General features: G+C 41.4%; 1 protein-coding gene across 1 annotated transcript; it reads right to left on the minus strand.

Annotated features, from left to right (window-relative positions):
* Positions 1 to 979: 979 nt before the first annotated feature.
* On the minus strand, positions 980 to 27,319 carry LOC136702741 (interphotoreceptor matrix proteoglycan 1). The gene is made up of 17 exons (XM_066677885.1): positions 27,253 to 27,319; positions 24,689 to 24,907; positions 22,204 to 22,380; positions 19,392 to 19,458; positions 19,066 to 19,131; positions 18,462 to 18,515; positions 18,116 to 18,153; positions 17,878 to 18,020; positions 16,316 to 16,465; positions 15,262 to 15,320; positions 13,695 to 13,879; positions 11,377 to 13,356; positions 10,115 to 10,683; positions 8,200 to 8,419; positions 5,641 to 5,851; positions 4,355 to 4,540; positions 980 to 1,019 (listed from the first exon to the last, which is right to left on the minus strand). The coding sequence occupies exons 1-17, from the start codon at positions 27,317 to 27,319 to the stop codon at positions 980 to 982; spliced, it is 4,431 nt and encodes a 1,476-aa protein (XP_066533982.1).

Below are 27,319 nucleotides of genomic sequence, written 5' to 3' on the forward strand. Positions count from 1 at the left end.
GTAGTGGGGAACCAACGACTATGGTATTTCATTATTGACAAAGCTATTTACAGCTACTGAGAACTGCTTACAAGTTATACGTCCTTCATAATGACTGCTCATTAATGACTGATCAGTGTTAAATATGTCATTATTTTGATTTAAAATAAAAACTTCCACCAGTGAAAATCAAGTGCTTAATCTTGTTAAATGCCTGTGTGGTATTTGTGCTACGCTAGAAGTGGTATCATTAGCAAACAAACCGTCAAAGCAATGGCTGAGCATTTTCACTTTACAATAACAGTCTAAAACAGGCCAATTCAAAGAGCCAGGTTTCATTCGTTCATAATCCAAGCTAATCACATCAACTTATGGTATGGGGCTTTTTCTGGTAAGTACTGAAAGAGTAAATGGAGATTAAGGCGGGGACTACTTCAGTATATTCATGCGTACTGAATTCAGGTAAAAAATGCACAGTTGCGTTTAAGCAAAAGGGCTTTTATTTCTAAAATAAAAGAAGGCCATAATTAATAACCAGAGAGGGAGTTTAATTTGAATGTAATACTGCTATCAATCCTTCAGTGTAGAAGTGGTGCTTTATTTCTGTTTACAGTGAGAGCAGCCATTTTGATTTGCGTTTGTCCTAGTTTGTAAAATTATAAAAGATGGATTCAGTCTTAGCTTTTGTTAATTATTAGCCACATTAGTGTTGTATCTCCAGTGTAAAAATGAAAGAACATGGGTAATGAAACATATCTAAATCTGAGGTAAATTTATGATGAAAATATATATTTAGCCAAATTATAACTGTATTTGGAATAAGGTGCTAAATAGGGACTAAACCAGAGTTACTTTTAGGAACTAACAACAGAATTGACTTATTTCTCAGGGCTGTTCTATTAATGTTAGCAGCTGTGGCTAATATTAAGAAGAAAAATACAACAACCAAGTGCTCCATACCTCAGAGAGAGCTACTTGCGGAGGTCTGTTGTCCATATGATTAACTTGTCAGACCTGGCAGTGAGGTGGTGTCGAGGTTTCTATAAAAAAGAATGAATGCTCTATTAGAGGCACACAAAGCTTCCCCCAAACAGAAACAGAAATGCGTACAACTGTGAAATAAAGACAAGCGTACAGGAGAAAAGAAACCGTCAACAGTACATTATCTCAAAGGGGACAGTCACAGGGGTGAAGCACGACAAGAGGACTTCTGTAAAGAAGATATATTAGTGAGGAGCTCTAGGTACATAATGTAAGTTGATGCAAAGTCCATGTCTGAGCGTCTTGTGCAGTGTCCTCTAATGAAAAGATGTTTTTTTTTGTATATATATTTTAGTCCAGTTATTAAATATAGACCAACTGGACTCAAGCTTCCATTACATTAACCCCTTAAATTTCTCAGTCTTATCATATCCTTATTCTTTATAAACTACATAAACAATATAGTCATATGCAAATGTTTGGACACTCAATATAAATTGACACATCTCAGCTAAAATACACAAGGCCTGGATCTCCAAACACATTCTAGAAACTAGGGATGGCACAATACCACTTTTTTAGGTCCGATACCGATACCGATATTTTACATTTTGGTATCTGTCAATACCGACACTAATCCGATTTTTTTTTTTTTTAAGTAATTGCTTTGAAAAAAATGTTTTCCAGCAGCGTTTGTTAATGCGAAACAGTTTTCTTCCTAGTATTCGAGAACTTGATAAATTCGGTGTACTCCTTTCTGTGGTGTTTCTGTAAGTGTTTAATCATGTTCGTGGTGTTAAAGTTTCCCAACACTGATACCACCTCGTGAGACAGTAGCATTACACAAATTACACTCGGAGGTCTTGCTGTTTTCTTCGTTGACTGTGAAGTAACTCCACACTGCGGACATGTTTACAGGCCTCTCACAACAATCGCTCTATCACATGATGTCTGCCGGTCCTATGTGAAAGTGCTGCATTGGCTTTAGGCATGTTGCAAATTTCACCCCCAAAATTTTTTATATATTTAATCGATCGGATTGCATGTTTTGTTCCTTTCCGATATCCGAGCCCACAATTTAGGCCAGAATCGAACCGATACAAATACTGAATATCGGATCGGCACATCTCTACTAGAAACCCCATTATGAACTGTATTGTATACAATTGTAGGTTGCCCCTTATTGCAGCAGTAACAGCTCTACCCTTTAGAGAAGGAATTACAATAAATGTTGGAGCATAGCTGCAAGGATTTGATGGCATTCAGCAACAAACATTAATGATGTCAGGTGCTGATGTGTATCAATTATTAGTTCTTGAACACCACTTTCATAACAAACTCATCCCAGAGGTTTGGGACAGAGCTCATTGATGGAGGGCCAAATACTGCTTTAGCCAACACATGATATTAGACTCGGTATAGGACGTTTTTACTTGTTTCCTTTTAGAAAACAGGGTTGCACAAACCATGGTGTATGAATGTAGCAGCCATTTAAGGGGTTTGATGTAATGGAAATGGCTATTTACTGTGGCACAAATCTGTTGACCCTGGAGTAGCCTCGTTGTACAGTGACGTTCTGAGAGAAGATAATCCACTCTCTGTAGAATTACTGCACACTAGAGGTGTCTAAACCTGGACTGTGTTCCTGTCTTAAAGATTTGGCTCTCATCACTTGCTAAAGGATTATGCTGGACATGTGAAACGTTCAGTGGGCGAGTCCAGAGAGGCTTGACCTGCCCAGGTTAGCCTCATTCTCCAGCCAAGAAAGGATACTGTTACATGGACTTCACCTTTAAAACTGTTGGGGGGGGAGCAGAAGAAACCCAACCTTCTACATTACTTCACCAAAAGTTTTTGGACACCTGCTTTAACCAACATTTTCTGAAATGGATGCTGTAATAGATCTCAATTTCTACTTTTCTACTAAAGGTTAAGATTAGATATTAGGAACAACATTGTGAGAATTTGATGGTATTCAGTCACAAGAACATTACTGTCTTCAATCTTTTGGACAAATAATGTAGTCCTGCATTCTTGATAAATGTGATTAGACCATTATGAATTTGAGAGAGCGTTATAATGTAGCATTTATTTCATGAAATTAAGAAATTCTGTAAATACCCCAAAAAATATAAATCCTTTCTATAAATTCCAGTAAAAGCTGTGATGAGGGGAAAGTTAATGTGTATTTCTGCATAAAGGGTTCATTCCAAGGAAAGTAGGACACTCTCTCTCTCTTCAGCAATGCACCGCTTGTGTAGCGTACATGTAAAACATAGTTGATAACACTGCTGCCTTCAGCAGACGAGGGTTCAACTCCCTGCTCAGGGAAGGAATATCAGACCACGCTAATAAGAGGCTTAGATACTGCGTTGTTTGGCATTTGTCACATCATTAGGAACCAGTCAGTCGCTCTGGATGTACCAAATGCTGCACAGATTTAAACATCATTTAAACATCACCTGCAGAAACATTAATTTAACATGGAAGGGAAAAAACGACACCTCAGTGTTTATGTAAAACTCAATTATTTATTTGCTAAGGAATTTCTCATTACTTTTTTTTTTCTTTTTCTCCAGGAAAACAACTGGTGAGCACCAGACACTTTTGAGTAGGAAACAATACTATGGAGCGGACACCAAGTAGCGTTACACGAGCACCAAAGTGTAGTCATCAAAAAGTGTTCAGGATTTCAGATACTATTGAACGGACACAACATATTAGGAGAGAACTCCAGATAATATAATGAGAGCACCAGATACTTTTTGATACAGCTGACTGTGTTAGGAGAGAACCAGAGTACTACTGCGTGGATGCCAGGTAGCTTTGAGGGGAACCCAACTACTGTTGCTGGGGAACCAATAACTATTTGTGTTCCAGATAATATTAAGAGAGCACCAGATACTACTGGGTTATAGTTGATGGTATTTGATGCTGACCAGTGGTTTTCACATAGTTTAGAGGAGCTGTGATATGGGTGAGGCATGTGTCTCCGTGTGTGAGTATATTAACTAATAGGCCTAATTATACATTTATTATTGATGTTGATACTGATTGCTATAATATTTCGTAGCTTTAGGCTCCCTCTCAAATACATTAGGGCAGAAATAAAGGAAAAATGGAGATCAGAGTTGTCACCTTTGTCTCTAGGTGGCCTCTGCTCTAGTGCCAGGGTGTGAGATGGAATTCTTACAGGCTCTGCCTTAATAACACGGGGAATATCAGTGAACCCTTTCAATGAGAGCTGGTTATTAGGGCCACTTTTAGTGTTCTGGACTCCTGAGGCCAATGATGCTCAGTGTGTGTGTGTGTGTGTGTGAATGCGTGAAGAACATACAACCAAAAGGAAATTAATGGCAAGACAGTGAAATTTGACGAAAAAAGACCTGCTTACACTAAAGCCAGTGTCTTTCTGGTCCGTACACATTTCCTGTACATAGATATCAAGAGTGCAAGGATGGCAAAAACAAAGGTGAGGGCCCCCGCAAGGCAGGCTAGAAAAAGAAAAGGGTCTAGAGGCACGGAGACCAACTCGGCACATCTCTCCCCGTTAAAGTGCCAGAATTTACCTACGGGACATCTAAAAGGGTCAAGAGAGACAGTTAGAGCATCATCTCATGTGATAACACAAGAGCAGCTATGTCTTTAAGGTCTTTCTTCATAAGAGTAGCTCAGTGAGTGTGTGTGGTAGTTTTTCTATCGTTGCAGGGTCCAGTGCTTCGGGTATCCCATAATAGTTCATGTCTCCAATATGCTTCAACTCTTAGAAGTCAATATTTACTTTTGTATTATTACACTATGTACTTTGGTATGTAGCAGGGGGCTCCTGGAGTGTTGGTCCTATCATCAGGAGACCAGGAAGTACATGCCCAGTGATGCCTCAGTCATTTGTAACTGGGAGTCCAAGAATGCAACACTGGTGCCCCCTGCCCCCTTTCTCTGGTAAGGTATAATAGCCCTCTCTATATAACGTTATCGCTTGCATAACTCTGTATACAAGGCTTAGTGGTATTAAAGTAGACCTTTAGGGCCCTAAATTCACTCTCAGTGCTGTATCTCAAAATTCCAGATGGTCTAGAGTTTGAAAATCAAAATTGGTTAAATCCAATGTGAAGTGCTAATAAACCTATTACACTCTAAAGCTCAGTTTCTGAAGTGCTAACCAATGGGAGGGCTTGATTGTCTGTTACAACCTTAATTTAGCTGCTTCTGTGAAGGGCCACCACAACTGACCAACACAAGTATCTACTTAAATGTGTAACTGTAGCCAATAACATTGACTTCTAAAGGTTGAAATGAGTAAACCAGTTTGCGTCAGTGAATTTGAAGTTCATCTCTGGCCGTTAGGGTCCAGATCTTTAGGATTATATAAGAATAGTAACAGATTCCCACAAAGACACATGTCCCCACAAAGATAAGGAAAGCAGAGTATGAACCTGTGGGTGTAATGCTCCTCTGGTGTTCTCACATGTAAACACACAAGATTTGAACAGTATTGAAGCAATATGCGCTAAACAAGTTTACCAACATATAGTTAGAAACTTGATTACACTGTGATGCTAAGCAGCAAGACCTGGACGGTCAGGCTGGTCGGCATCAGCTGTGGTCAACTCTAGTAAAAATCCAGAGGTATGTACGGTATTTTATACAGAAATGGCCCTTTCTTGTATGGTGAGGTACCTGCAAGCCGCTCCATGCCCCGGTACAATTTCACACTCTCCCCCATTGAGGCAGAAATCCGGCTGCACGAGACAGAGGCTCTGGCAGGGCAGTCCACCCACCGTGACGTACCCCGGTTCACACAGACACTCGGCCTCCTTTGTCCAGCGGTTGACCACACAGCGTGAGAACTCGTTGCAGGCCAGAAACTTGCAGGGGTCAGCTTGATCACCTGGAGGAGTGGGCAAATTGGAGCACATTAGTATTAATGAACTGCCTCCTATAGGAGAGACTCCATCACTTTCTTCTCTTTCAGCTGCACCTCTGCAGTGTGAAATTATTAAGGCTAAGGCCAGGGCAGCAGCTTTTAATGAGTACCCACAATGCCCTGCCTGAAGCCATTTGAATGAATTTTTTCTTTGCTATCTGCCATCTCCACTGCTTTAGTTTGTATAGATGAACTCCGGTGTTAAACCGATGCTTTGCAAGCACATAATCTTTAGGTAATTAAGGGAGAGATAAAGGCACTATACACTGGGCCTGAAGCAAAGCCTTAAATAAGTTAGACTCCTTTGCCGAGAAATTAGCTTGTGACCTGAAATGATGTAATGTATAGTGAACAGTTTGCAGGGTGGGCGGGAGGTGAAGGAAACGGAGTACATCTCTGATCTCAAAGAGAGTTCTCAGCCCATGATTCAAAGCTACTGAAATCTCAAATTGAATCACAATTCATGATAAGAGCATTAAGGAGTGAGGCGGCACATAAGGGAAATTCTGGCAGTAGATGACAGACATTGCTAGAGTTTTTATCTACTCATTATACAGAAAGGACAACTCCTTATTTGGTCCCTATTACACTTTGAACAAGTCTTTTTTTTTTCGGAATATTTTTAAATCACTTGATTTACACCTCAGCTCTTTGGCAAACACTCTGTTTTTTTTTTTTTTTCTAAAACCTGAGCTGACTGATAAATCAGTCTTTTTTATAGAAAATGAACAATAATTTTGGTCAGTTGGAACCCTGTAAAACAGAACATACAGTATATACTGAAAAAAACCTGGGGGTGGGGGTTATATTAAAAAATTTGAATGTTTGGATGAACATACAGTACCAGTCAATAGTTTGGACACACCCTCTCATTAGTCATTGGTGGAACAGGTTCACTGTATAGAGCTGCGTACCAGCCCCTACCTCTGCACAAATCCCAGTTATGGCCTCAAACACATTAAGAAGGGAACAGTTCTACAAATGAACTCTTGACGAGGCCACAGCTGTTCACTGAAAACCATTCCAGGTGATGACCTCATGAAGCTGACTGAGAGAACACACAGAGTGTGTAAAGCTGTTGTCAAAGAGAATTCTCAACAGAATGTTAAGTATGAAACATTCTGGTTTGTTTAACACTTTTTTGTTTAGTACATAATTCCATATGTGTTCCTTCATAGTCTTAATGTCTTCCACATTCATTTACAACGTAGAAAATAATAAAAACAAAGAAAAACCATTGAATGAGAAGATGTCCAAACTTTTGATTGGTGCTGTACATTCACGACATGTGGAAAATGGCCCAAAACCAATGAAACCCTCCCTGAGTGGGTGTGTCCAAACATTTGACTGGTACTGTACAATGATGAAAAATACACACATTGACCAAGAAAACACACCATAAATGAGTTGCTGGTTCTGTATTGTGCACATTTGCAAACAGATTTTGTAGCTGGGCCTGTAGATCCTGCACGCTCATAGGTTGCTGAAGCTGGTTCCATAAATTCTCGACTGGTGATAAATCTGGCAAACATGTAGACCAAGGAAGTGTTGTAATCTGGAAGAGACATTCCTGGGAAACCCTTGCTGTGTGGATGAGCATTATCCTGCTTAAAAATGCCATTTGGAAACCCTGCCAGGAGCGGCAACATGTGGCCACAGGAAGTGGTGCAAATATCACTGAGCTGTTAGTGTCATTCCTGCCAGCATTGGCTCCAAAAGCAGGACTGAGGACTCCAAACAGAACCTGGATTCGTCAGTAAAGAAGATACAGTTCCATTCAACAGATGTAAGGGATCACTGCTCCAGCAGCTTTTAACAGTTCAGTCAGAATTGAGATGATGAGGGAAACTTGTTGAAACAACCACCTTGCTTTTCTCAGTCCAGTGATGGGGCCCCTCTCAAAGTCTGTCAGCTGGTCAATATGTCATCGAGTGTGTCATAGAGACATGCCTATCAAGTCTTACCAAGAGCTATGCTACTCAACTCTGAGAGCCTATTATAGGGCATTTTTACATGCTCCCGTGGCAAGACTCAGTGTGTAATCAGACCACACCTGTAATCATTTCTGCATAATACCTGCCATCTATCTAGATATGTTTATATATGTGTTTTTGTCAATGAGGGTACTTGGAAAAAGCATGAACCACTAGCAGTGAGTTTTTATTGAACACAAGCATATTCATTCAGTTGAACTACACCAGTGGTTTCTCCCATGTCCCACACCAAGATGACTTCTAAATGTAAATATCTGAAAGTGTTGTATGGGCATTCCACTGTATGGGTAGACAGTTATGTCTGACACTTGTGTTTACCTGGTTCCACGTCTAGTGACCCACTGTCAAACTCTATGTCCAGCCGCTGGGCGATTGAGTTACAGAAGTCCTCCAGAACACAGTGGACGGCCCGTGTGATGTTGTACGGCACGGACTTGGCGAATTTCATCTTGCTGTTGACCACAACACTGCCGTTCCTGAAGTTGAGGATCTCCAGCTGTTTGAAGCCGGTGAGGTTGGACTGCAGGTATGGTAACAGCTGGGAAAAAAAGAGGACATGGACAGTGGAAATCTCCTCACGAAAGGTTATCTTAACAGACAACCCCTACACGTCTGTTTTTAATAACAAAGTAGAAGCTAATATCACAGTCATAAAAAAAGAATATCTTGTAAGTGAAGAATGTCTCATAATAAGCTCCTGAACAAGAAATATCTCCCAAGGATGGAGTTTTAATGAGGTCTTGGGAGTCCATGATTCAGAAAGTAGCCTTTTTTTGCAAATAAATATAGTCTTAGCAAGTGGAAGGACAACTGGTAACATTGGGTTTAACAAAATTTAATGGCTTGTGGGCTGTAGATAATCAGCAAGAATGTAAGCAGTTAAGTTAAGTCAAACTTTTAGCAATCTTCTTCTTGATCTTACTTTTAGAGGATTTGTGGGTTTTTGAGATTAAGGCTTTGTCTTCAATTATGGGACCCCCACTTCACACGTTGTACTTGGAGAAGACAGAAAAACAAGAACCTTTTCTATAATGAGCTTTCATTTTCAAAGCTCACAATGCATCCTCAAGTGTGGTGCTTCAAAATCTCATTTCCCCTCTGCAAAAAAGTCTGAAATTTAGTCTGCTCTGGGAAAAAAAGAAACACAGAACTCCTGCAGAGAAAACAGTAGTGATGCATGCTAATTTGTTGCCTTTGTCATTAAAACACCGTTCTGTGGTTTTTGAGGCAGAGGCATTGAAGTGCTGTGATTTTCTCTCTTTTGTTCGCACCCCAGGGCCGGCAGGAAAGAAGCCAGCACTGTGAGAGGCCTTTATCCGAGACATTAATGAGTCTATCTGGAGACCTGAGCACTAGAAGACACTTTGTATCTGAAGGTTTGACCTGTGACAGGGTCATTTTGAAAAGTGCTGCTTTAAAGAGAAATATCCCGCACTCTTGTGGCTGTTTTCCATGCGCTGTACTGCTCCCTGCTCCCACATTAAGTCCTTTCAGTGTTTCTCTCGTGGGTCTATTTTGCTGATGAGTCATGATTTCAGTTTTGACCTGTGTACAGTACATGAGGTGCAATTATAGTCGTGCTTGGGAAGAATTTGTACTGAAAATGCTTTTGAAAAGACACACCGTGGTGTGTATGTGTGTATATATATATGAGTGCTCAATCTTTAGGAACAGCCAACTGTTGCTATAGCACAACAAGTCTTTTAAACTGATGCTGCAGCCAAAATGACAAACCGATCCATTGTTGCATGATTGAGGAACATGGTTACTCATGTCATAGCAGTGTAGCATAAACTCTCATAACATTGATCTCTCATTTTTAGACCAGTCTGAATACTCTCATGATGTATTTTCAAGATGAGAAAAACTTTTCTATACCACTTTGCTGAAAGGGTTAAAAACGACGACAACCAGTATGGTTTTGACGGACAATGTAAGAGTCATATGAGTGCTAGTTTATTTGTATTTACCGGCCTAAAGAATAGTGGCTAGGCTAGCTGTCAGAAATGGTCAACACCATAGGGGATTCCCATCGGTTGCATGATGTATATATGTATGAGGGATGTTGGGTATTATGGTGAGAGGACATGGATAAATGACAATATGAACAGTTCATCAACTCTTAAAAAAGAGGTCACTCTTGACCTCTGGTTTTAAGCCAGAAAGCAATTTCAATGGTCTATTCTAAAATTAAAATTCCTCAAGAACCATTTCCACTTTTTCCCCCACTTACCAGTTCAATGAATCTGTTTTCTAGAGCTCTGTATTCAGGAGAGCTCTTGTTAAAGAGGTCATCAGAAAACATCATGTTTGTGACGCGCAAACTGAAGAAGACCACTAGCTCTTTGCCTTTGCTAGCTGTGGTCATCAAAGGTGTGGTCAGGTACTTCAGAGGAGGAGCGACTGTGCTTTCAAAGGGATGTTCTTCATTCGGGAAGGTGTACCCAGTGCCGTAACTTAGGAGGTCGATGGTCTCTGTGCTCACCACATCAATCTGGTCAAGCTCCCGGGCAAGATCTTGCACCTCGGGGCCTAGGTTGTCATCAGGTGAAGCCTCTTTTTCTGTTACACCTGTCTTCTCAGTCACCACAGCTTCTACCTCTTCCATGTCGACAGGTTCTGCAGATGCAGGTAATTCCTCACCCTCATCTACCTCCAGCTCTTGAACAGGTGGTTGTGTTATTGCAGGCCTCATGTCTCTAAATGCAGTAGGTGGAGGAGACTCTGTTGCAGGGTGTTGTTCTGGGACTGATGCTGGCTTTATAGGGGTAACCTGTGTTTTACCCGTGTCCTCCTCGTCTCCTGTGTGCCCAGAATAAAAATGAATTTAACAGTTAATGAGATTTGTGCAGCAGTATGACCCTTGTCCAGGATGTGTTCCTGCCTTACACCCAATTAATCCGGGTAGAGTCTGGACCCACAGCACCCCGGATCACCATGAAGCAGCTACAGAAGATACAGGCAGGATTACTGAATCATTCAAATCTGTCAAACCAGAATGTCTGCACTACTGAACACTCATTCATTCATTTTCTTTAACTGCTTCATAGTGATCAGGGTCAGGTCAAAGGGTCACCCTTTTAGCGACACTACCTATGTCAATACCATGCTGCCATGTTGAATATTTATCATCACACGTTATATTATATTGTTGAGTGTATAAATATGATACAACATAATGCAGGAACACTGTTTTCTGAGCTTCACATCCCTTGACAGTATGCGGTCTTGTAATTAATGAATTGTCATAAGCCTCATGTTTTGTATGCATTAAATTATGAACAAGATAGAACATTTATCAGTGAAGGCAGCAAAAGGATCTAAAATTAGCACATTAATTCTCCCCCAGAGGTTAGGCTAATTATTAGTGCTCGTGCAAATGCACAGCCGAAGTATGGATATTAACTGCCTTAATCATGTTATGTGTCTTCTTCACAGCACAAGCATTTGAAGCTGTTACTGTGTGTTAGCATCAAGCAATGTTCAAATATTCACCTCTCTTGATAATCGCAGAATCCTCAGCAGGTGATGGTTCTTCATCTTCTTGGCCAGCTGCCTCCGTGAGTGTCTTGGGTACTACTTCCGATGACGTTGATTCAGCAGGCTGAGAACTGGCTGTGGTATCTTCATGTGGTTCTGCTGCAATGACCTCTGTTGGAGTTGGAGGACCTTCAGATGGAGTTTCCACATGTTCCTTAATGACTGGGACCTCTTCGGGACGAGAATAATCCACAGACTCTGGTTCATTTTCATTCTCCATAGGTAATGGACCCTCTATGGGCACAAAGGGTAGATTGCCCAGTTCTTCAGGGTGATGATAAGCAGTATCACCAACAGGCTCAGTGTCTTCAGTGGAAATCTGCGGTGGAATAATCTTAATCATTTCGGCAGGAGGCTCAGAGGGTTCTTCCTTTGGTATCAGAGTTTGGCTTGCTTCCTCATCCTCAGGTTCTGGTACCTTCACTGAATCCTCAAGCTCTGGTGGGATGGCAGGGGGCTCCGTTGGTACTTCTTCGGGTGTGGGAGCTTTACTTACTACCTTATCCTCAGGTTCAGATATTTTTGCCTCTTGCTCAATTTTTGGTAGGCCAGACTCTTCTCTGTGTTCTGCTTTTTCAATCTCTAACCCATGTGTGGGTAAATCAGCTTTTTTTTCGGGTGTTGCTGCCTCAACATTTAAACCTGGTTCTTCTACTTTAGCCTCTTCATGGGGTTGTTCTATCTCACCCTGATTGTCAGTTTGTTCAATTATAGGATGCTCTTCAAATTTAACTGGCTCAATGTCTTTCTCAGGTTCTGGCACTTCAACCTTAACTTCAGGTACTTGAACATGTATTGCAGATCCTGATGTGTCTGTCTTTTCTCTAAGTTCAACTTCATCAAGTTGTGTTGATACAGACTTTTCTTTGGGTTCTGTTAACTTTACTTCTGTTTTGGGTTCTGTTACCTCGATGTCTTTTCTGGGCTTTATTGCCTCTGCCTCTTTGTTGGGTATGGTTACGTCAACCTCTGTTTTGGGTTGTGTAACATGGACTTCCTCTTTGAGTTCTGGTACCTCCACCTCTTTTTTGGCTTCTGTTTCATCAGCTTCAGGTTTATCTGCCTCTACTACTATTCCTTCAACCTCAGTAACTACTTCTGGTTCTCTGATCCCAGTCTCTTTAGGTTTGGTTAATTCAGCTTCTTTAAGCTTTGTTACTATAGTCTCTTCAGGTTGTGATACTGTACTCTCTCCCTCGGGTTCTGCTTTTTTATCATCATGGCCTCCTTCAGAAATCTCACCCGCAGAGTGTTCTTCAGTTTCTATGGTTTCTGCTTTCTCTTCAGGTTGCCCAACCTCTTCAGGCTTAGTTACACCTGAGCTACCACCCTGTAGGATCTTGGCTTCTCTGTCTGACTCTGACATTTGTGATTCTTCCTCTACTGGAAGTGTGTTTGATTCTTTGTCCTCCTTGATCATTGAGTCTATTGACTCTGTAGGAGGCTGTAAGGTGATTGCCCCATCTGTTGTAACTGGTAACATTGTATCTTCAGAGGGAGGGGTAATTTTTGTTGTAGTGAGCAATATCTGCGTTGAGGTGACTGATGTGGAAAGTATGTCAACCTCAGATATCATGTTAGGTCTCATGTCAGTATCTGGGAGATGTCCATCTTTTGTTGGTAATGGTAGATCATCTTCTGAAATAAGGTTTGGAGTCAGATCACTATCAGGAACAGCTGTCTTCTCCTCACTTGGTGACTCGCTAGGTACTTCCGGTGGGGTGGAGGGAAACATGTCCCTTATGAGCTCACCGGTTTCTCCTGTTATTGTTTCAATCATGTGGGTAATGAACACCTCCACTTCAGGTTCACTTGTTGGTGGAGTTGTCTGAGAGTCACTTGCCTCTGTAGAAACCATGGGATGTAATAATATGCCCAGGTCATGGTCATCTTTAGTTGGAGGAGGATGACCTTCCACAGGCTCTGTTGATATTCCTACATCATAGTTATGGTCTGTCTTAGGAAACTGTAAATTTAAAAAACAATTAACTGTTGTTACTACATTATATACAGGGGTAAGATGTAACATTTTTATTGGCAATGTATGACTTGAAACAGAACAGAGTTAAATGCACTACTCATTGAGTTACCTTTGTTGTAACACTCTCTAAAACTTCAGAGGCTGGCGTCGTTGATATCAAAGTTTTACCTGGTGTGATTAAAAGTAAAAACAAAAAATGAAAGTTTTTCTGAGGCGCCTGTTAGAATGTATATAATTAAAAATGGCTGAAATATTCCTTCCTCTGGCTGCTGGTTTCATCTCAAATATCTACCTGGATCAAAGGTCAGCGTATCAAGGTCGATTGGCAGAGATGCCTCCTCAGCCAGGGCTTTTGTCATCGTCTCCCTCAGGCTAGGTCCCCCTGCTGTACCCGTGCTGTCCTCAAGGCTGTCCTCACCAATGTCAGGTGCAATAATCTCAAAGATGACCGCATAATGCACCGATATTCCTCCAGATCTGTAAAGCCAGGGTAAAAACGGCATCTGACTGGATGATATTAGTGGATGCACATTGTGAGAACTACTTGAAATGCTGCCTTTTCATCCACAGCTCGGCAACTGCCAGCTGTCAAACTCAAATTACATGGAGGCTTATAAGATGGGTTTATTGTGAAAGAAATAATTAAAATGATAATGCTCAGTTGTTTGCTCATCTTCACAACAAACATTTCCTATCTTGGCAAATTATATGAAACCTAGTGACTATACATAATATTTCCCACGTTGAGGTTTTGAATTTTATATATTATTCAAGGTTTATTAACTTACTTCAAAGGAAAATGTGTGTATGCTCTTTTCTTGTATAATTCAAAAAGCAAATGCTTAACGCTAAAAGAATAATATGGGTTTATTTTAAATAAAACAAGAAAACATGTCTGGAAATGTGTTGGAAAAATCATAAATGTTTTACCACAGTATGTAAATAAAATAATATTAGCTATATCAGTCATTTAAAAAATAATTATTTAATTTGCTAAAGTATAATTTTTGAAGTGGAGAATAAAGAAATAATACACAGAAAGTGCTAACTTCATTAGCATTAACTAATAAACATACATTATCTATTATATTCATTGTACAGTACTAATGCTACCACTACTAATTTTTATAGGAATTACTGTAAACTAAATTGTACTAGTAAATATTACACTATATACTACTCTTTAATACAATTACCCATCATTCCCTTCCGTCTCGCTTGATTTCAAAGAAAGAAAAAGAGAGGTCAGTAACATTTGGCGAGACATCATTACTGCCTAAAAAGGCAAAAACATTTATGACTAGGCTGATGTAACATTGCGCTGATGTTCATTTGCATGCGCAAATGATCTGATGAAAGATTGCTGGGAAATGTAAACATTGTCTGCTTTACATAATGACTATGTGCATGGACAGGCATCTCTACGTGACTCAAGCTAAGTGCAGCAATTAGTCAGTGTTCGTAAGCTGTCCAAAATGACTGGAGATGATCAAGCAGCGTGGATGGCTTCCCCAGCAACATCTTGAGATGAAAAACACCAGGGAGAGTGACACTACGTTTGACAGTTAAGATGATTCAAACGCTACACTACTTCTTGGAAACCAAGCCTGGATTCCCCCTACCCCCCCCCCCCTTTTTTTTTTTTTATCAGATGAATGCTATGTCCTTGCAATTATGTCCAATGGTTCTTTGGGGCCTCGTGGGTAGCAGCCGCGTACAGCCAGTGATTCACCCGCTAATCAACAAGCTTTAAAAGGAGGATATGTCTTTCTGATTACCTCAGAAAATGACCTCATCCTCTGAGTTTTTCCCTTTCATCTCCCGAGTGTGTCGAGTCTGAAGCCAGCTCAGTGACCTACCTGATACCCAGCACTTGGATGTCTTTAAACCCAGGCAAGTCATCGAACACGTGCTGCATCTGTGTGGAGCAGACAAAAGGAGAGATTTATTGCAAGGTTCATTTTCTCTATCCACCTGTGTCTACTGTTGCTTCGCTAATTAGGGACTCCACCAACTGGTGCCTTGCCTCGGCCAATCATTAATAGTGCCTGGATCTGAGAGAGAGGGAATTAGCATAAAATTCATAGCGAAGTGAGTTAAAATGCATCTTAATGTGAATATACCCCAGCTGCGTTTACATGTGAACCTCTGTGATTTGCAAAACACAAAGGTAAACACCTAGACGAGAAGGAATGTAGAGAACACGAATGGAATAGGCATCTTTTTTTGGCATGAAAACTTTCTTCTGCTCCTCTTTTCAAGTTGATAAATTAAGCCAAGCCTATCTGTGTAGCACTGAGCTAATCTCTGTGCTTCGCCTGATGTGACCTGGCTGCCTTTTTTTAAGCAGCTTTTCAGCACAACTCCTCTAGGGAGTGCCCCCAAAGTACATTTACATTGAGTACCTTCAGGTATCAAATAAATTGATATTCTATCATCTAATTAGCCTCATGTTAGCATGCCACTGGGCCGGACATGATGGTCACAAGGGGTTTAAGCAGGTACACACTGTGTTTGTAGTGTCTTGATTACACTGTATACATAACCATAAGCAAGACCAGGGGTGGATTAATGAACAGGCCGTTGAGATGTTGTGTTTTCAGTTGGGCTGCTCCTAATGGACCTGTGTTTAATCCATCCTGGCCCCATCACCGCCCCAAAAGGTCATCCATATGTGGAGCAGGCATTAAACTCGTGGGCTAAACTGCCCGTGTGGGCCCCATATGGAAGTGCTGGCTGCAACAGTATGTCCTTGTTGCATTACAACAGTTTCTCTATGGCTGTGTTTGTGGATGTAGATTGGCATGAGTGGGAAACTTAACATCATGCCTAAAGCAATGGACACCACTGCAGTATGCAGTAGTGGGCACAGCTATTGTCAATAAAGTCTGCAACAGTTACACAGACCCTCACCTGATCTTGTAGGTGGCGTGAGAGGTCGTGGTACTGAGGGGAATCAATGTCACCTAGCAGTTCCCTGTACCCTGGATCCACCAAGCTGATAGTGAACTCCACCGCCTGCTCCACCGGCTCCTCGGGCACCACGTTGGGCATCTCCAAGTCCTGCAGAAGTCATACTCCTGTGAACAACGTACTAGAATATCTTCCTTATTCTGGGCTAATTTGAGGATACAGTATGACTTGTCCTTATATTGTTATTCTGCTGAGTGAGTGTGGACTAGCACCCTGTGCAGTGTGTGTGTTGCTGCCTTGTGTCCAATGATTCCAGGCAGACTCTGGAACCACCTCTACCATGATTAGTTTGAAAGGTTACAGAAGATGAAAGAGAACATTTTTTAAATAAAGTGTTGCCCAAGGCATAGTGTGTTTAACCGAGTGGGAAACCGAACCACGTTCTGCTGCATTGAAGGCAGTGGTGTTACCCAGCACACGTTTTCAGCCACGTTATGGTAAATTTAACCAACCAATAAAAAGTGGGTGCTAAATTGTACACGAAAATCAATATCTAAGTGTGTCCTCTGGTGAGAGCTGTGTTATCCTGTCTTCACTTAGACATTCAGCAGCACCAAGTGTGTCCAAACTTTTGCACCCATCTGTACAGTCATGTGCAATCAACATTATGCAAGATTAATGCTGCAAAGTGGTCTTAAATTCCAAGAATGCATTAGCTTTTGTGCTGTTATTATGCTTCTCAGGCAGCGGATGTGTAGATAATTAGCTAATAGTGCAGTGTAGTTTAAAGCTGTCTCTGGAGTCAAACTCAGCACGCGATCATACTTCATGGCAATATTCCACTGTAAGGTGTGTGAGTGTGTGTTTTCGGGAGAAAAAGTATTGCTCTAAATTTTTGAAGCGGTTGCCATATCCTCTGCATCTTCTCCTGTAGCACTAATATCTGAATATATCTACTGCTGATTTCTACCACTGGCGGCCCTGCTGTTAAAAATTCATTGTGAAGTATATTGCGTGAGTTAAGAGGAGCTTTCGTCAGTACCGTTTGGGGCGGGGGGTGTTGGTAGGAGCTGGGGGGGAGGGGGGGAGGGGGGGTCGAGTTCAAGGGGTTCACCTACACTGTGGCCAAATGTTTCTGGAAGCCTGCGTATCCATCAGTTATAAAATTAAGTGTATTTTTAGAGGATACCCCTGCATTTCTTTGCTGCATGCTTTACACTATATTTGGAACATTGCTGTGAGGACTTGATGGCATTCTGCCTCAAGAATACTGATTGCTGATTAGGTTTATAGCACAAATGTCACTCCAGCTCCATCCATTTATAGGAATTGTATACCTTTCTTACTGCCACTTGCCATTGAGCGTGGTCATCTTAAGCTCACATGCAGCTGCATTTGAACATTCCCTTTCATTTCATGCTTTTTTAATGAGATTTTATAAGCTGTGCATCTGTGTCCACTGTGGTGCACATAGGCTACACACTATAAGCATCGTCTACAACTATTGGAGAATCAATCTTCAACTGGAACTTCAAGGAGTTACGGCTTGACTTTGTACTGACCTCCTTTGGGACTTCTGTAGGTTCTTCTCTAAAGTCTTCAGAGGTTCCTGCTGGTTCTGTCAGGACATTTGAGGGGCTTGCACTGGTGGGACGGGATAAATCTACTGGTATCTCAGGGTGGATGGGGACCACTTCTGCTTGTTCTAGCACAAACCATTTAAAAACTTTAATTTAACAATTCAAATGGATATACTTTAATATTCAAGACAATATTCTTACTCCCCCCCCTATACCTTACCAGTTATTGCTGACATTTGCTCCTCACTCGTGTCTTCTCTGTGGGTGCAGAAATGAACATTTACATATATGCGAATATATCACTGATATATATTTTTACACAGTAACAGAACAACATTAATTTGTATCATTTGTATGTTATTAATAATTAGACATTAGATCAAATCAAATTAGGAAATGGGGGAAAAGACCATGGGAGAAAGACAAGCCTCACTCTTGCAATGTCTAAGCCTTGCACTTAAAGGGGATTTGACTGGAAATCAGATCAGTGGATTTAATGATGGTCTCTGATCTTTGCACAGTATGTTTATGGACATTAGATACTGAAAGATTTGTGGTGCTCTTACCTTTCTGGAATCTTCTCTGTGGTTTCTGGTAGCACCTTTGCTGTTGGGTCTTCTCTGTGAGTGCAGGATTTAAATATTAAGATATTATCTCTTTGGTGTTGTTTTGGGACATTGATTATTGGTACTGAACTTTATACACAGCTACTTTCTAGTGCTCTTACTTTTCTGGAAGTTGGCCAGTTACTGCTGGCACTGACTGAGTCACTGGTTTTGTGGTTGTGTGCACTCTGTGAATGCAAAAACAAGATACTACATGCAGTATTGATTCTTAATACCATCAGAGGATATTGCACAGGACGCTGTCGGCTGGACACTTTTGGTCAGTGGACTATTCTCAGTCCAATAGTGACACTGTGGGGTTTAACAACTCCAGCAGCACTGCTGTGTCTGATCCACTCTTATATACAGTACAACACCACCACCACTTCAGTGTCACTGCAGCACTGAGAATGATCCACCACTCAGATCATGCCTGCTTTGAAAGTGGGTAAACTAAGTATGCAGAGCAACAGGTGGACTATAATTGTCTGTAATTGTAGAACTAATACATGCTCCTGTATGGTCAGTGGAGCTGGTGCATATGTTTTTTCTGTGGTGGTCTCACCTGTCTGGGGGTCTGTCTGTTACTTCCGGCACAGACTCTGGTGCTGTTTTTGTCGTTGTGTCTTCTCTGTGAATGCAAGAAAACAACTCTTATATTAATTTAATGTTGTTTGTAGTGATTGTTCTGTGCATTCTAAAATAGTCACGGCTATTTAAGGGTGGTCCTACTTTACTGGGGGTCCGTCTGTAGCTTCTGGCACAGGTTTTGTTTCTGATTTCATCGTTGTGTCATCACTGTGAAGTGCAGAATGGACATTTTAACATGTTAGTCGTGTTTGGGGTTTGTGATAGTAGAGGCTGAGCACCCTGACAGATTAATACTCTCACCTTTCTGGAGATGTGTCCCTTGGAATATTCATTCTCTGGAAGACAAATAACAAACCTAGTTCAGTCACTGAAAAAAATCACACTACACTTGTGTTAGACAGGTTAGATAGCTCTTAGACTCTTTAGGAAATGTCTCCAGATCTGAGTGTTATCTTTGTTGGTGGTTTAGTCTAGATTCTGATACGCTTTTAGTTCTCATTTTTCCTTTGAGGCAGCGAGACTGATACAATGACAGACACTGGGAAACTGACAACTTTGTGGAAAAAATACATGGGAAATGGCACTCTCACTTATTCTCACTGTGTTTGCTTGTTTGAGAGGAAACCCACGCAGACACAGGGAGAACACACCACACTCCTCACAGACCACCAACAATATCCAAGTTGTTTATGAATCAGATGAAATGCAATACTCTCAACCAGGAACGAACACCTGGAGTCCACCTGGAGGACTGCATCGGGCTCTAGGCATTCACCCAGGATAGAACACCAATCCATATCTGGGCACACACACACATTCACTCACAAATACAGACATTTATTCACATACACACTCATTAACTCACTCCAGGACAGTTATTACAGAAGCCAGTTCACCTAACCTCCATGTTTTTGGAATATACAATATTATGTTAATTTTATGTGAATTATATAATTCATCACAACTTTTAAAATGGTAAATCACAATGAGAGAAATATCAATATTGGATCAACAGTAAATAGTGCCCCTACTGCAACATGAGTGAGTGAACTAGTGTGTGTGTGTTTTGTAAGAGATATTCTGAGACTGTTTCAGGTAAAAGCTAAGTGAATAAACCACAAGCGGCCATGAGCACTGATGTGTAATATGCCATTATTATGAAATTTGCATTTGTTGTGAAAGGCTCACCAGTGTTTACTATTATGTCTGTTTTGAAACTACCAATTCTAGCCCTAATTTGGCTTGAGTGAACACAATGAGTTCATTAAACCATCACAGAAATGTCTTGTCCTAAAACTGGCTTGTAACTCACTCACTGATTCACTTATTCACTCACTCCATCACATTTGGCAGGCTGAAGATTCTCCCCAAGTTGGGGCTGTTAGCACCGGAATGGGTGTTGGTGCCTTTCATTAATGACACCATGCCTTTGTTAAAGCTTACACTGCCTCAAAACATGTTTCCCTATATTCCAAAGCCCACACCATAGACATTTTGGAGACAATATTTTAAAGAGGCTAACTGGTGTTACTAATGGCAAGAGAGGAATGTTAAATTGAACCAGGGACCGAAAATCCACACAGTGAACACATCTAAAGTGTAGTTATATTTTTTCATTCTGATTCACGGTGGTTGATTTTCCTGGCATTTCATAGCTCTGAAAGGTGAGCCATCATAGGCCTGTTGTGTTGCAGCGAAAATCAATGTCTGTAATTAACATTACGCTCTGTACACAGGCAATTTAACAAAGCTGTGAAAAGGGGAATGGTATTGTTAAGCTGGGTTATCAGTTGCTATGGCATTTGTTGGGTTATTATTCTTGCTCCTGAACAGAACTTGTATTGTAGCCTGAAGAATGAGGAGTCCTCAAAGAAGCTTAAAAAAATAACAATTAACCAAAAGATCACCTCTTCTAATGGGTGATTTCAGTAACTTTAAAGTGGGCCCTTTACCATTTGAGGGTAGCCATCGCTTTAATGTTAGAGAAGTAGGATTGGGACTGGAAATGGAATTGGAATGAAGGATCTGTGCTTTCTCTTCCCTTAATGTTCTTGGCTGAACTGCCCTGGAGCAAGGCAACTAACACCTAGCTGCTCCCTGGGCACTATGGCTGGCAGCCAGTTCCCCACTTCTTTCCTTAATGCTCATATGGACATTTGAAGCTAAGGTGTACCAAGTGTAAACTAGAGGAGTATAACACTCCCCAGCACTGAGATGTGTAGAAGTGGATCAGTATTTTCTGGAGTGAGGGAGCACCCTCCAATATCTTGAGAATACCTTTGAATGGTGGTTTTGATCCACAGTTGATCACCCAACATCCTGACCCGAGGACTCGAGTGGCTGAATGCAATCAGATTCTCCATACACCTGTCTGAACGTCTGGGAACAAACACCCTACTAGCCTTTATATCAGACGAGGTGTTGGACGAGCAGGTACCCACTGTGTGTGTTTGTGTCCTTGGTGTATTTGAAGAACCCTGTGTATTTAGAGTGTTTAGTGTTTAAACTTTAAACACTCCTCTCTGCTTCATGAATAATGGAAGGCTCATGTATTCATTGGTATTCTCCAGGAATTTTCACTTTTTTTTCTTTTTTCAAGGTATCAAGTCACATGCTGGGACATTAACAATGTTTGAAACTCGTTTGTTCTTATTTGTTTAGCCAGACTTTGAATTTTGTTAGACTAATTAGCTCGTAATCTCCAGATGTATATGCTTTCTGCTGTTTGCTCTGTGCTGCTGTTTGCTAATTCAATATGCTGTACATGCTGACATTTGTCTTTTAATGTGGTAGGAGGATTCAGTTCATCTGCAGGGTATCTGCTGTGGTAGTTATTGCACAAAACATATCTGCTGTCATGCAGTTGCATTGATTGGGAGGGGGGCTGGGGTGGGTTATGTGTAGCCTTACATTGACCTTGAAGTAATGAAATATAGACTAACAGTTATGTAGCCATTGTGTGCTCTGTAGTGGATAATAAAACCTCTCTTCTATGAAAGGTGTCTGGTGCATTATGGAAAACAATGGGTCCTGTGGATACTATAAGTCATGTTAATGATCACAGGAGGGTGGATCACTTAATATCAGAGGTGGTCATAAACTTTTGGGAGACTGATTCTCACCCTGTACACCATGTCTATGTGCTCTTCAGAGCTGCTGAAATTCTGGGCTAGGTCAGAAATGCAGAGAGAGTCGTGTTGGCAGGTGTGGACCCATTTCTGATACTCGCTGGTGCCGGGAATACGGTCAAAAAAGATCCGGAATGCTTCCCATACTGCCTCCTGACACACTGAGAGAGAGAGAGAGAGAGAGAGATGAGAACCAGTCAACTGCTACAAATCATTCATTCTACACCTGCCACAAGCCAAAAGGCAGTTTCTTAAACTCCCCCACAGCAGCACCACTGTTCTTGACCATGAATTATGGATCGCACTGGCGCTCGTACTTCATCCTGATCGCATCCATTTGTTTTCTACTCCACTGCTGTCCAGCTGATGCTGGGTAAACACTGACAAGAACATGATCAATGGACTGCTCCATAGGTGCCCATACTTTGCCCTAAAGAAAGACGAGCAAGTATAATTTTGTTAGAAAAGCAAATAATACGGCTTTTGATTATCCCCTGAGGAAGATTCTTTTCCACATTTTTTTTTTATTTTTTATGTAGAATGCTTTTCACAACTGGATTTGTCACAAAAAGAGCTTCTCAGGGTTCCAGGTCCTAGCAGCAAGTGAGCAGGAAAACCTCCCCAGAGCATGAGGAATAGTCACTGACAGGAATCAAAGCTTGATAGCTCTCTCTGAACAAGAGGAAGGAGTTTGTAAACACCTCAGCGTCTCTGCTGGACTGAGAATAGTCCACCAACCAAACAAAATCCAGCTGGCAGTGTCCTGTGACCACTGATGAAGGACTAATGGATGACCAACACAAACTGAGCAGCAACAGGTGAGCTACTCTCTTTGGCTTTACATCTGCAAGGTGGACCAAATATGTAGGTGGTGCAGTACTGCTGTGTCTGATCCAGTTGTGCGCAACAACCATCACCAACACACCAAGCGCTGAGAATGATCCACCATGCAAATAATAACTACTCTGTGTTGGTGCTTATGTGGTCTTGACCACTGAAGAATAGGGTGACAAATGTATGCACAGCAACAGCTGGACTACTGCTGTAATTGTAGAACTACAAAAGTGCATCTATGTGGTCAGTGGAGCTATAAAAATTAACAATGTATGTAGAAAGCAGTCACGCCGTCCACGTTTTGGATGACCCACTGCCCCTACCGTCCAAGACTTCATTCATTTCTCCCAGAGAAAAAGTTATTTCCTTAGTTGCTTGAAGCTTGAGAAAAAGCAAAAAAAGTAAATGAAGTAAGAACAGGGAGATGCAGAGTAAGAAAACTGCGAAAGCAAAGAATGATGTCTTTATGTGGGCACTGAAAGGCATTGATCGTGGCCGGCATTGACGCGGTTGTGGGCTCAAACACCTCCTCATCCTGATCTTCCTCCTCTTCCTGGCTCCTATAAAAATCAAGTTTATTTTCACACTGCGAACATTACAGCCCTTTTAATGCACTCAGTCTCATTCTCTGCCTTTTTGGGCTGAACACTGCCCCCAGGAGATTACGTTTCCAATACAGCATTGTATTTGCAGAAGAGGCTGATCTTAAGAGTGAATATCCACCACACTTTGGAAAATGCACTGAAAGCATGAGTCACAACTGTCCACAAGGTCCAGAGAGCTCTGGAATTGTTGTTGTGGTAAACCTCAGAAGCAGTGGCAGGACTGAAGCATGTCCAGGACATCCAAGAACAATGGAGTTTCCAGTCAGGGTGGAGATGGGTAGAGTATAACAATGTTCAACTATAAAAAATGCTATTAAATTGCGAATGCTTTCCATTCTCCATTTTACATCTTCATCCATTGCATCCTTTGCAAGCGAAGTTGGCCTCTTAGGAGATTTTGAACGTGACTTGAGCAGTTGGAAGAGTTTGAGGGAGAAAAGAAAAGGTTTTAGTGAAGTATTGAATGCCATACTAGTCATGCAGATATTACCACAGCACTCTTTTGGCAACAATGCCTAGATAAAAGGAGGCATGCTCCAGCAATATGAAGTATATGGGACACTGCACATAGTCGACTGCCCTTAACACCACGTCAACATCACCAAAGATTGAAATAGTGTAGAGCCAGAATAGGAGCAGATAGTCTTCAGTGAGGAGGTTGTTGCCATGCGTCACACATCCAGAAGGCCTGGTGTTATATTGTGGGGCTCAAATATTGCCCAATATCAGTCAGAAATTGCAATAATTTATTGTTCCTGGTAACCCTTACTGTCCTTCAATTTCCTTGGGCCTAAAACTAGTAGATGGAAGGTTATGGGTTTCAATCCAGTGGGAATACCTGGCTATGCCCTTAGACAAGACCGTTAACCACATAACCCCACTGACACCACCAGCACCTCCTGGAGGTGCTGCTCTGTTTCCAGCTTGTACACTTTATAATGACCCCCATGTCCATGTTACCTATTAACCTGAATCGGGGAGTGTTCCAAATACTTATGCTTTTCTTCTTATTGTGATTTGAAATGCTTACCTCTGAGTTTGTAATAGGCCTGATGACTGGCTATCACCTCCCTGAGGGTCTCTTGTGGACACACTTTAACCCCAGAGTGGAAAAAGGCTGACCTCTTGGAGCGATGCCTCTCCAGTTCAAAGACGGACCTGATCCGGGATGCCTGCTTGGATGAACTCAGCAGTTGGGTCAGGTGCAGGGAGCCAATGGCTTCACTTACTTGGTTCTGTCCATTTCCTTCTAGAGAGAGAACACAAGGAAGCATTGTCATTTTCTTAGCTGTCTGAGAAGCATAACCAATGGCTTCGTTGCTGGTGTGTGATTAATGAAGATGGGCTTTTTTATTGTAATAGACCTGTTTGTGCTGGAAACATATTGTTCTCCCCATGCTGCATGTCCGCATTATTAGCAAGTATTATATACTGAGCGGTTATGCATGGGGGTGGGGGGTGGGCTGTGGCTTTGTGTCATACAGAGTCTGAGAGAGAGAACAACTCATCCATCAGGCCTTTCACCTCACTGGCAGCAGTAATTATACCCTAAATGATACGATGTTGCTGCTTCATATTGGCAGTCGCCAAGGAAACAACAAATATCGGATTCCTGCTTTAGCATCATCCATGCATTTCCATTCAATTCCCTCCGCAGTCAGGTAGCAGATAACTCCTGGGAATGATGCTGAAAGCATGTTGTAAACGGACCTATTTAAACATCATTTGCTAGACATCTTAACGGTATCTCAGAGGTGAGAAATTTTTTCTCTCTGTATTTATTTATTATTTTTCCATTCCCATCCCCGAGAGGTGAGGCAGCCCGTTGTTCTTTCCAAGCAGGCAGTTTTCTGTAAACAAACCTTGATTTGGTTGACAGGTGGCTAAGCCTACATACAAATCGCCTCAGATGCCTGATCGATTTGTGCCATTGAATATGCCAACGGGACTGGAAAATGTGGGGGTGGGCTAAGACTTCGGGAGTGCCAGAAAAGGACAAGATAAAGAGTGAATACTGACCAGGCACCCCCTCCTGCCATTCTAACAATGGGCTAAATATCAAGATGGCTGCCATAGGTTAATAGGCAACTCGAGCGACTCCTACACGGGGTCAAGGCCAAGGAAAAATCAATTTCAGGGAATGCAAACACCTGACCGGCTTTGAGTCAGCAGACAAATACCCGTCAGTCTATCAGCAATTCTTTGAAAGATTAACATTTAGACAGCATATGCTTAGTAACCTCACACAAGATAATGATTTAGTCAAAGGGTGAATCAATTAGCAGGACTCTTAGTTCAGACTGATACATTGAGAAACGTTGGGGATATTATGTTTGCATGAATGGAGTAAGCTCCAAAAAACTAGACCAAAATATGAACTAAAAGCTCAAGTAAATTTCGTTAGCATATTGGTGCTTGGGTGACTGCACTTCTCAGTGGCTAGAGGGCACCAGAATATTGCTTTCAATGTTAAGAGAAACTCGTCTTCATTATTTGCGAGTTTGTGGAGATAAGGTGCCAAAATTACAATGCCCAGAGGCACTAAAATATCTTAAATGGTCCTTGCACCTGAGTTTACACATGTTTTAGTATCCCACCATTGTAGAATCTTTTTTTATTGATGCCTTAGCTGACCAAATACATCCCAAAAGCTGTGTGTGTGTGGGATTGTGGAGTGTTCTAAGCCATATCTGTCCAAATCTATCTTGACTAGACTGGCTAATACTGGCCTGGATCACAAGCTTTTTTTGCCCACGTTTCCCTGAAATTCCCCATATTCCTCTATGTTTTGGGGCTAGCAGGTTTTCACTGATATCTTACTAATAATGCATAATAACTTGCATGGGCAGATCACACAGCTGAGGCAAAACATATAGAGTCAGTGTTGGGTTTCATTCACTTTTAGCCATGTTAGCATGCCTGGGTGAAGTGTTTTTTTGTTTTAAGCTCATCATGTGTGATTGGCCACCCTGGTGAGCGATTTATCACCCTGGTGTGTGATTGGCCACCCCATGCTGCGTCTTCGCTGCAGTCGTGGCCTTGTAACACATTACCATGTGGCCCTGCCAGGACATTGCGCAATACCAGCAGGGCTGTTTTTGGATCTTTAATGTATTCTTGGTATATTGGAGGACAAAGCCATTTTAGACTATGAATTTGAATGTGAAGAGATAGTCAATGTGAGATTCAACGTAGCTAATACGAGTGCTACTTGCAGGCCTATGGGATTACATAAGACTGAAGAATACTTAAGGTTGGAAGGATAAAAGAATGTGAGGCTAAAATAAGGCTCAAAAAATTTGAAAGCCCAGTCCCTCAGTTGCATAACAGCAGTGTTATTTGTTACTTACAAATCTTGAGAACATCTTACGTCTTAAGAATCTTGGAAGCACGCAAATGCTGGTGTCTGATTGCAGACAATTATTTTGTCTTCACACATTAATTTATTAAATCCGGTCTATAAAACTAAAAACAAAATGGCATTGGTACTACACCAACCATGGACCCAGGTTACCTTGACTTTTCACAGTTTAGATATGTGTCCTTGTCTCTGTAAAGTCTATAAATATAATTTCCACAATTAGAGAGTCTTACCTTTGTTCCCTTTGACTGGTACAGCAAAGAAGATCAGACCAAGTAGAAGCCCACATTTTAAGAGCAT

This window comes from Hoplias malabaricus, chromosome 7 (assembly GCF_029633855.1).
Source record: "Hoplias malabaricus isolate fHopMal1 chromosome 7, fHopMal1.hap1, whole genome shotgun sequence".
In the NCBI taxonomy this organism is placed as follows: domain Eukaryota; kingdom Metazoa; phylum Chordata; class Actinopteri; order Characiformes; family Erythrinidae; genus Hoplias; species Hoplias malabaricus.

What these genes read in the sequence shown, in the direction of transcription:
- LOC136702741 (XM_066677885.1), bottom strand. Translation starts at nt 27,319, where the DNA reads ATGCTCTTAAAATGTGGGCTTCTACTTGGTCTGATCTTCTTTGCTGTA. An exon ending in ACCAGTCAAAGGGAACAAAG is followed by an intron (nt 24,908 to 27,252) that starts GTAAGACTCTCT and finishes TTCTCTCTCTAG; the next exon opens with AAGGAAATGGACAGAACCAA. An exon ending in ACAGACAGACCCCCAGACAG is followed by an intron (nt 18,516 to 19,065) that starts GTGAGACCACCA and finishes CTGCACTCACAG; the next exon opens with AGAAGACCCAACAGCAAAGG.